The sequence below is a fragment of the Lolium rigidum genome, chromosome 3 (assembly GCF_022539505.1).
Source record: "Lolium rigidum isolate FL_2022 chromosome 3, APGP_CSIRO_Lrig_0.1, whole genome shotgun sequence".
Classification (NCBI taxonomy): Eukaryota; Viridiplantae; Streptophyta; class Magnoliopsida; order Poales; family Poaceae; genus Lolium; species Lolium rigidum.
Window position 1 is genome coordinate 43,524,462 of NC_061510.1, and position 9,477 is coordinate 43,533,938.

General features: G+C 46.0%; 1 protein-coding gene across 1 annotated transcript; it reads left to right on the plus strand.

Moving 5' to 3' along the window:
• Window positions 1-4,078: 4,078 nt before the first annotated feature.
• Window positions 4,079-4,501, plus strand: LOC124698797 (EPIDERMAL PATTERNING FACTOR-like protein 5). Its single transcript, XM_047231219.1, has 2 exons — window positions 4,079-4,145; window positions 4,239-4,501. Exons 1-2 carry the CDS (start codon window positions 4,079-4,081, stop codon window positions 4,499-4,501), a joined length of 330 nt encoding a protein of 109 aa, XP_047087175.1.
• The last annotated feature ends 4,976 nt before the right edge of the window (window positions 4,502-9,477 follow it).

Genomic DNA, 9,477 nt, shown 5'->3' on the forward strand with positions numbered 1-9,477 from the left:
TCATCATGTTGATGTCTTGAAGTAACTTGAGGGCTCACTTCATCTTCATCTTCAAGACATACTTGACACTTGATATCCTTCATCAATTTCTTCTTATTGCAACCTTGAAGCCAACATATGGTTCAAGAATTGCCTATGGACAACTCCTACAAATATAACTCAATGCAAACATTAGTCCATAGGGATTGTCATTAATTACCAAAACCACACATGGGGGCTCCATGCACTTTTAGTGATACCGATGATCAAACCTCGGACAAGTAAAATATCGCGTGACAAAGGGAATTGGTATCGTATGTGAATGGTTCATTCGATCACTAAGTCATCGTTGAATATGTGGGAGCCATTATGGATCTCCAGATCCCGCTATTGGTTATTGGTCGGAGAGAGTTCTCAACCATGTCTACATAGTTTGCGAACCGTAGGGTGACACACTTAAGGTTTGATGTTGTAATAGTAGAACTTGAATATGGAATGGAGTTCGAAGTCTCGGATGAGATCCCAGACATCACGAGGAGTTCCGGAATGGTCCGGAGAATAAGATTCATATATAGGAAGTCATTTTATATGTTTGAAAATGATCCGGTGCATTTATGGAAGGTTCTAGAAGGTTCTAGAAAAGTCCGGAAGAAATCACTAAGGAAGGAGGAGTCCCGGAGGGACTCCACCTCCCCATGGCCGGCCAACCCTAGAGGAGGGAGTCCAAGGTGGACTCCACCAAAGGGGCCGGCCACCCCCCTTCATGGAAAGGTGGGAATCCCACTTTGGTGGGAGTCCCACCTTGGGTAGGTTTCCCTACTACATGGAATGTTTTGGAATCGGGTCTTATTCGAAGACTTGTAGTCCAACACTTGGGGTTCCACCTATATAATGAGGGGCATAGGGGAGGGGGCCGGCCACTACAAGCCACCAAGCTGGCCGCACCCATAGAGGTCGGCCACCCCCTCTCCCAAACCCTAGCCGCCCCCCTCTCTCCTCCACCTCTCCCGCACGCTTAGCGAAGCTCCGCCGGAGTTCTCCATCGACACCGCCACCACGCCGTCGTGCTGCCGGATTCAAGGAGGAGCTACTACTTCCGCTGCCCGCTGGAACGGGGAGAAGGACGTCGTCTTCATCAACACCGAACGTGTGACCGAGTACGGAGGTGCTGCCCGATTGTGGCACCGTGATCAAGATCTTCTACGCGCTTTTGCAAGCGGCAAGTGATCGTCTACCGCAGCAATAAGAGCCTACTCTTATAGGCTTTGGAAATCTTCAAGGGTGAGTCTTGATCATCCCCTCGTTGCTTCCGTCTTCTAGATTGCATCTTGGCTTGGATTGCGTTCTCGCGGTAGGAATTTTTTTGTTTTCTATGCAACGAATCCCTACAGACGGTTAGGTTAAAATTTATTGTGCCGCTGACGGGTTGGCCCCGCCACTCCCCGCCTCGCTTTTTGGTGTGTCCGGCGTTCCCGGTGCGTCCCCTGTGGGACAGGGACGGGCTCGGGGCGCCGGACACCATATCGGTCCGCGCCGGACAAAAAAAGCTTTGGAGGACACGACTGGGAACGTTTTTTTGTCCGGCGCGTCCCAAATCGCTTTGGGGGATGGTTTGAGAAACGTGACTGGAGATGCTCTAAGTCATATTTAGGTACCGTATGTTTCATATTCGAAAGTTAGATGACTACAACAATTCTAGGTATCAAGTGTGGTGGGTGCATTTTACCGGTAAAAACATATTGTGAGTCTTACAACCACTATACTCTTAATTTAAAGAAAACTCCCTTGCATGCGTAGGCTTGAAATTGAAACTCGAAAGTCGCGAGCTAAATGAGTAACTCGCGGCTCGGCTCGCTCGACTCAAACTCGGTGTATAACGAGCCAAGTTTTAAATTTTATCGTTAAATAAGTTCAAGCTAAATGAGCCGGACTTCATCGAACTCGCGAGTAGCTCATTTAGCTCAGTAAAAATGAATAGTAGGCTGTATAATCAGGCAAAACAAATTAATCAACCTGAAATGAGCAAGTAGTGTCGTGTCGGCCCAAGCGCACCATATTGGGCAAGTATATTTATGATTTCTCGACATGGCGATCTTATGCTCATGATATATTGATTGTTGTAGTTTATAATGTTTTGATACCATAATTATAATGATTGTTGTGCATCATTCATGCCCAAATACTTAGGAACAATGCATTATACGTTTTACATATTTTATTTGAAAATTTTAAACGAGCTACTCGTGAGTTACTCGCGAGCTTTGCGAGTCGAGCCGAGTTTCAAATTTGAACTCGACTGTTAAACGAGTCGAGTCGAGCTTCAAATTTGAACTCGACTGTTAAACGAGTCGAGTCGAGCTAACTCGATTGTTGACCGAACTTTAGCAAGTCGAGCCGAGCTGGCTCGGCTCGAATTCCAGCCCTATGCGCGTGTGCACTCGTAGCCTAAGCATTGCGGCTTAAATTAAATTTATGAAAGAATCTTCATTGGTATTTACGGGTCTGTGGTGTATTTTCTATGTTTGGCTGGCTTCCCGAAAAGTATAAAATTATACTCCCTCCGGACGGAAATAATCGATGCCAAGTCATGCTTACGAAGTACATCATTCAGGTATGTCGGGGCGTCGATTAAAAAATGGACGTAATTTCATGCAAAGATCTCGGAGATTTTCTCATTTCTTTTAGATTTTGTTTTATAATCACGAGATACAGTTTATTTACCATGTACTATTTGCTACCTCCATCCCAAGGTTTATAGTTTTTTTTAAAGGTCAAACCAAGTAAAATTTGACCAAACTTTTAGAAGAATCTACCAACAAATATGATATTTTGTAGATATCATATGAAAATATATTCCATTATCTATCTAATGATATTAATTTTATATTTTACATGTTATTTTTTTTATAAAAATTTGGTCAAATTTAATATAGTTTGACTATCTAAAAAATAAATCTTAAACCTTGGGATAGAGGTAGTATATAGTACGATTGTCAAAGAAAAAGCTTGAAATCATGGCAGCTTTGGAGGCCCCTACCCTGGGCACCCTGGCCCGCCCACGGCTCATGGTACGTGGCTACGGCTCGCGTTGCCCGGCACGGCCCAGCAGCGCCCGTGCCAGGACTCGGCGTCTCGGCAGCTAGGAACCCCACCATAGTCTCAAAAAAAAAAAAAAAGCTAGGAACCCCACCACGACAGGACGCAAGGACTGCGAGCCGGATTGCTGCCGCCGCTTGCCCCGGCCGGCAACGAGCGACGCCCAAAGCCGCCGCATCTCCCCTCACGCGGTCACGCTCCAAATAGCAACAGCCACCGCGCCGGCGGCCACCCAGGTGAGGTGCGCACACCCACCAACACGGCAAACACCCAGCCGACCCCATCTCTGCATCTCTCTCTTTATTTCGCCCCAAGTCCAGAGAGCGGTCCATGAATCCGTGCGTGCGTGCGGATTGACTCGCGCACACACGCTACTGAGAACATATCTAGTGCTACCACCCCTTTAGGTGCTACCGTGCTACCGTATAAAAAAACGTATTTTATACGTGTCAAAAAATTATACGAAAAATTGTGAGTGCTCATGAAGCATGTTCTTACAACATCCCAAAATTTCATATCTAAAATCGACATGGACATTGAGAAACAAAAAAGAGAAAATCAGCATGAATAGTGCTACCTAGTGTCACAAAAAGACAAATCAGAAAATGACACTATTCATGCTGATTTTCTCTTTTTTATTTCTCAGTGTCCATGTCGTTTTTGGATACAAAATTTTAGGATGTTGTAGGGACATGCTTCATGAGAACTCACAATTTTTCGTATAATTTTTTGACACGTAAAAAATACGTATTTTTATACGGTAGCACGGTAGCACCTAAAGGGGTGGTAGCACTAGATATCTTCTCACACGCTACTCCACTCCACTCCACTCCACTCCCTGCCGTCCTCCTCAGTCAGGCCCCCTCGTGCACCTCCAGCTGCGCCATTCACCGCCTACCTAGCTCGCTTTGCTTTCTTCTCCCCTCCTGCGCGCAGCCTTCCAGTTCCAGCGAGAGCCAGGCCGGTGGGCGACACGAGATCTATCTAGCTCGTCCGCGCGTCCATGGGCTGGGCGAGACGCCGCGGCCTCACCGCGCCGCTCCTCCTCCTCTTCATCGCCGCCGCCATCGGTAACACTCCGCGCGCTGCCCTGTCTCTACAAGCTTCCTTCCGCGCCGGCATTACATGGCCAGCCCTAGCTCACACGTACACTCATCCTGCAGGTGCGTGCGCGGCGACGAGCCGGAGGACCGGCGGCGGCGGCGGCAGAGCGCTGCAGCAGTACTCCTGGGACCCTGCGGCCGCGGCGAGGCGGAGGGAGCTTGTGGGTCCGGGTTCGTCGCCGCCCACGTGCCGGAGCCGGTGCGGGGGCTGCCGCCCGTGCCGGGCGGTGCACGTGGCCATCCAGCCCGGCGTCAGCTTCCCGCTCGAGTACTACCCGGAGGCCTGGCGCTGCAAGTGCGGGGACAGGCTCTTCATGCCCTGAGCCCCGGTTTGACCCGCCCGTCCGTCCACGACCAACGACTTCGTCTGCACTGCACTGCACATATATGTATGCTCTTCATGCCCTGGTGCTCCCGGCCTAGCATTACAGCTTCATTTCACTCGCCGGAGCTAGCTCTTCAAGGCCACGGCTGACGCGCGCACGAAGCCACGGATCCAACACAACAAACCAGCTGGGAGCTAGCTACATCGAGGAGGGGGAGCAGCGCCACGGGTACGTAGATTCATGGAGGCAAACCAATCATGAAGGCTTCTTCGATGTACCTATGTAGTAATAACATTGTTGAGTTCTTGGAGCTTCTTTTTTTTAACGAGTGTAATGTGCTGTAATTAATTAGCCGGTTATGTCTTTTGTGCTACCGAAAGAGGGAGAGATGGATCAGGACGTTGGTGGTCTCTCTCTCTCTCTTGTCGGTTCTTCTCCACCTTCTGGTTTTGGGAAGTGATTTTGCAGCTAATTTTCATCAAACCCTCCTGTGTTCATGAGTTTGAGCGCTGCTCGATTCTGCTATTTATTGCATCATCTTTCAGGGCAGGGGAATGAAGAAAGAAGAACTACAACATTCTTCAGGTCTGATGCCTAGCATAATTGTTCTTGGGGATTCCCTTCTTCTCGTGACCGGTGACCCTGCATCCGTGCACACACCGCTCTGAAAGAAACAATTTCCCCCATCAAAATGTCCAGAACAATTCTTACCCCTTCCCAGCACAAGCACACTCCATGACCACGGCAGAGCATGTGCCTTGCAGAGCTCAGCCAGCTCCATATAGTATGAGAGCGCGCAGGAAACCATGGAAAGGAGGTCCAGCAAACCCCTAAAGGATCAGACGTGAACAGTGGCAAGGATAGATTGCACCCTAGGAGGAGGATTGTAGAGCTACAGGTACAGAGTCACCCTGCATTTGCATTGCAGCATGAGCGCTCTCCATTTTTTTCACAGGAGCAAGAAACAAACCAAAAAGCCTGCTCGCGTAGTATACAAATGCCACATCAACAGTGAGCTATGGTAGGCTAGGTACTGTGTTCCTCTCCTCTGGCAGTGAGAGTGGCACTAATTTATGTTACTGCTGCCTGCTAGCTGCTGCTCCTGCTTTACTCGCGTCAAATCAACATAAGTTCCCTAGAGAGGAGAGGAGGCCTGAATATTTTGGACGCCATGCCACTCCATGTCCTATTACAAGTAGTTTATCGTCACCGATGATCTGCTTGCACGCTTACATTAGCTAGGCTCAGCTTGTGCGCAGGCCTACGTATATGGGCTAGTATGGCTCAATCATCTCTGAATTATGGTGGCAGCGTTCTGTGACATTCAGGCACGCACGATGAGGCGAGGTGAGAGGCAGACAGAGCCCTCTGCAGAAACAGGAATGCTGGCTTTCTTACCTCTCAACTTTTTGGTCATTCCGCCCAACCTCGTTCTTTCCTATCTGTGACCGTGTGCTGAGCGACCTGGAGATGTCTGATTTCATCTTCATTTTCTTGGAGCTCTCATGTAAAAAAATAACTTATCAGGACGTACTAGCTCCTGTCAGTGAGGGAGACTGAGCCATGTCCCTGAACATTTTTAAAGCCCATGAAGCCGGCCAGACATGGTACGTGACTCCTAAAAGGAGCTCCAGCTCTCACGGCACCCCAGATCTTACTACATCTGTTGATAAACTTCGATTTGATAAACTCAACTCAGCTGTCGGAATATGAATGCTGCTTTTCATGTGTAGAAAATGTTGTTGATAAGTAGGAATGTCAGTTCTCCACTCGCATAATCTTTGTGCTCCTCTACAGAAAACCGAGATTACTGGAAGGGCGCCGTTCTCTGTGACCTAGACATCCTGCAGATTTTCCTCCTAGAAAACACACAAAGAGCGCCGTCCATGTCTTTGCAAGGTGCCATCTGTTCCCCAGCAAGAACAGCATTTTCGGGAGTGCGGTCGCTTGCTCTCGCAGCAACGTTAGTGGTTTCGCGCGCCTCCACGCAGAACAGATGAACAAGAACGAGGCAGTGTAACTGTATAACTGAAGAAAGATATCAAACGAAACAGAGTCGAGCAAACGTGGTTCGCCTGCAGACGCAAAGATTCGTCAGGGGCTCTGTACGTGCGTGCGGTGCAAGCGAGCAGCTGAAATCCTGAAACTGTAGGCGGGAGGCAGAGGCTAGCCGTTCCGGCGGTCACACAGTGAAGGATCTGCAGATGCGGATTCGTGCAGATCATGGTGGCTGTGTCAGCTTTGCACTATTAATGTTATGTTGGGTTTAGACAACATTGCTAAACGATCTTTTCCTAGTAGGATATTTCTGCCTTACCTCGTTTCAGTTTTTGAGATGGTCAGTCGATGTTTTTTCAGTAGCAGTTGGGCGTGCGAGGCTTGTTTTGTGAGACATCCCATGGCTTGGCGCATTATTGAGGGTGTGCCATGTTATTTTTCACAGTTTTATTTTGTGCTTCACTTGAAAACAATAAATTATTTTGTGCTTTCGTCGTCGAACTTATCACGTGCCTCCTTCACTTTCCACGCAAACTGCATTCGCACCATTACCTTATCCAAAATATATGTTCATCAAAAAACCAAAAAACAGAGAGAAATGAAAAAAATGAATCGAAGGAAATACATTTCACTGAATTATTTCCAGAGAAAATTGAGAGTAGTATTTTGTAAACAAGAGAAATTTCACTGATCAACCAATTCATATCTGCCCGAGGGGCGAGGGCCCAATGACTAAGAAGCTACGGAGGCCCCGACGGCTGCCGACCACTTCTGGCCTAGTTATACTTTAAGCCTAGTGGCCCAGTATTGCAATGCTACATTAGCTCGGAGGATCAAACGTCAAGCCCTATTTATCGCTTCAGTGGGCACGTTAATATGCCCACGTGGTTGTTTTTTTGTTTATTAGGTTCTTTACAGAGCGGTTTCTTCTGGTATTTTTTCTCTTGGGGTTTTCAATTTTTTCCGGTCGAGCTTTTATGCATTATGAACTTTTTTCAAATTTGAACAATTTCTAATTTTGAATAATTTTCAGCTCTGAACAATTTTCAAATTTGAACATTTTCAACTCTGAACAATTTTCAAATTTGAAAACTTTTTAACTATAAAAAGTTTTCAAATATGAGCTTATTTTCAAAATCTAGAAGGTTTCAAATCTTTGAAAATAAAATAAAAGTGACATCAAAATAAAAAAAACTGCAAAAGGGCCTGTTCGTTGGGCAGTTGGGCTAGCTAAGAGGATCGTACAGAGGAGGTCCCTGCGTGCGTGCGGTACTCCCACACGCACACGAGTGGGAGATACGGGCTCTTATCAAAAAAAAAAAAGAGTGGGAGATACGGGCACCCCAATCAAAATGGAGATCCTATTTACCGGCAAATACTGGCACTCCGTCCCGCCTGAAGGAGACCTTCATGGGTATTGTTACTTTTTTTCTTACCTGTTGTTCCTTTTTTTAATCAGAATATCTTTAAAACCTAACCAATTTTCAAAGCTGTGCAATTTCAAATTTGAACAAATCTAAATGCAAATAATTTTAAAATTCAAACAATTTTGGATTTCGAACAATTTTTAAAGTTGAATAATTTTGGAGTCAATTTTTTTCAAAATTGAACAATTTATAATTAAACCATTTTGAAATTTGTAAAATTTTAAAATATACAAGAATTTGAATTCAACAAATTCCAAATCTAAACAATTTTTGAAATCACAAAAACCCGGAGAAATCAACAAAAACAAGTAGAGACCCAGAAAACCCCGCAAAACCCCTAGTTAATTGATGTGTAGTCGTGGGACGCACTCCCTAGTTAATTGTATTGCCCTATGGTTCGAGTGGTTTGGGCTTTAGGTCTCTATTTGGTTTATACCCACACCCATCAGGCCAACGGGAGTAGCGACTAAAATTTTGGCATTGTTCCGATAGTTGGGTTTCAAACCAAACGGTAGCTCATGATTTTCCTTTGAACACAAGCCATGCCAGCTTCTTATTTCTGTGATTTTAGCTAGTTCTGTCCTCCTCATACTAAGATTGCCCCCCTTATACTTCATTTTTGGCTCCTTATGAGACTAGCCAACGCCAAAATTTTGGTATGGCAACCGCATGCCACAATCCAAATAGCTCCTATAGGATGAACATATCGTTGACCGTATGATAGAGACGCATGAACCGAGTGCTAAACTAGAGTTTTTCACTGATGGCATCTATGTCGCATGAAGACGTAATTATAATCCTTGTAACCCGATGGGCTATCTAAGTGGCAAGGAGAAAGGAGATCCACAAGGGAGAGTTCTAGACACCGTTGGCAACACATCATTTTGTCAGGAGATTTTTGTTTGATCAGCTCTTATCCAAAACCTCCAGCTATAACCGAACCAATTCTCAAAGTGTAGACCGCAGATAGATCGCACCCCCTGAGCCGTGAATCCGTGATGACCCTGCGTCGAGCTATCACAGAAGTGAGTGGGAAAAGAGCTTCAGCTGCAGTTTTCTGAAGTGAAGATGGTCATTGTTATCTTTGTTGTTTTACAGGCATAACAGGTCCACCTTAGGCTCTCGCGCTAGCAAATGATTTGTTCTTACAGAGGATCACAATTGTGTCTGCATGCCAGCAGATTGTCCATATACACCCATTGTAAGAGACAAGTGTTCTTCGAGGTGATTTCTGGAAATATCCTTTGTCCATGAAGGAAGAAAGTCAAACGCTAAAGCTCATAACTTGGCTTGCCATGCTCTATCCCTAGACCCGGGGCGCCATATGTTACTAGAATCCCATGATTCTGTATTAATACTTCTTGTTTTGGCCTTTGATCAATAAAGTGAGTAAGATATTGTAAAAAAAAAACTTCTGGCCCAGTTGTACTTTAGGCCCACTTTGCCAGTATTGATACTTTAGCTCGTAGGATCGAACTTTTTTGTTTATAGAGGTTGCAAGATCAAAATGCGATCAGAAATCGACAGGAGAAATGAGAACATGAAAAG

Coding starts and splice junctions, on each gene's coding strand:
- LOC124698797 (XM_047231219.1), top strand. CDS start 4,079: ATGGGCTGGGCGAGACGCCGCGGCCTCACCGCGCCGCTCCTCCTCCTC. Junction 4,146..4,238: donor CTTCATCGCCGCCGCCATCG/GTAACACTCCGC, acceptor CTCATCCTGCAG/GTGCGTGCGCGGCGACGAGC.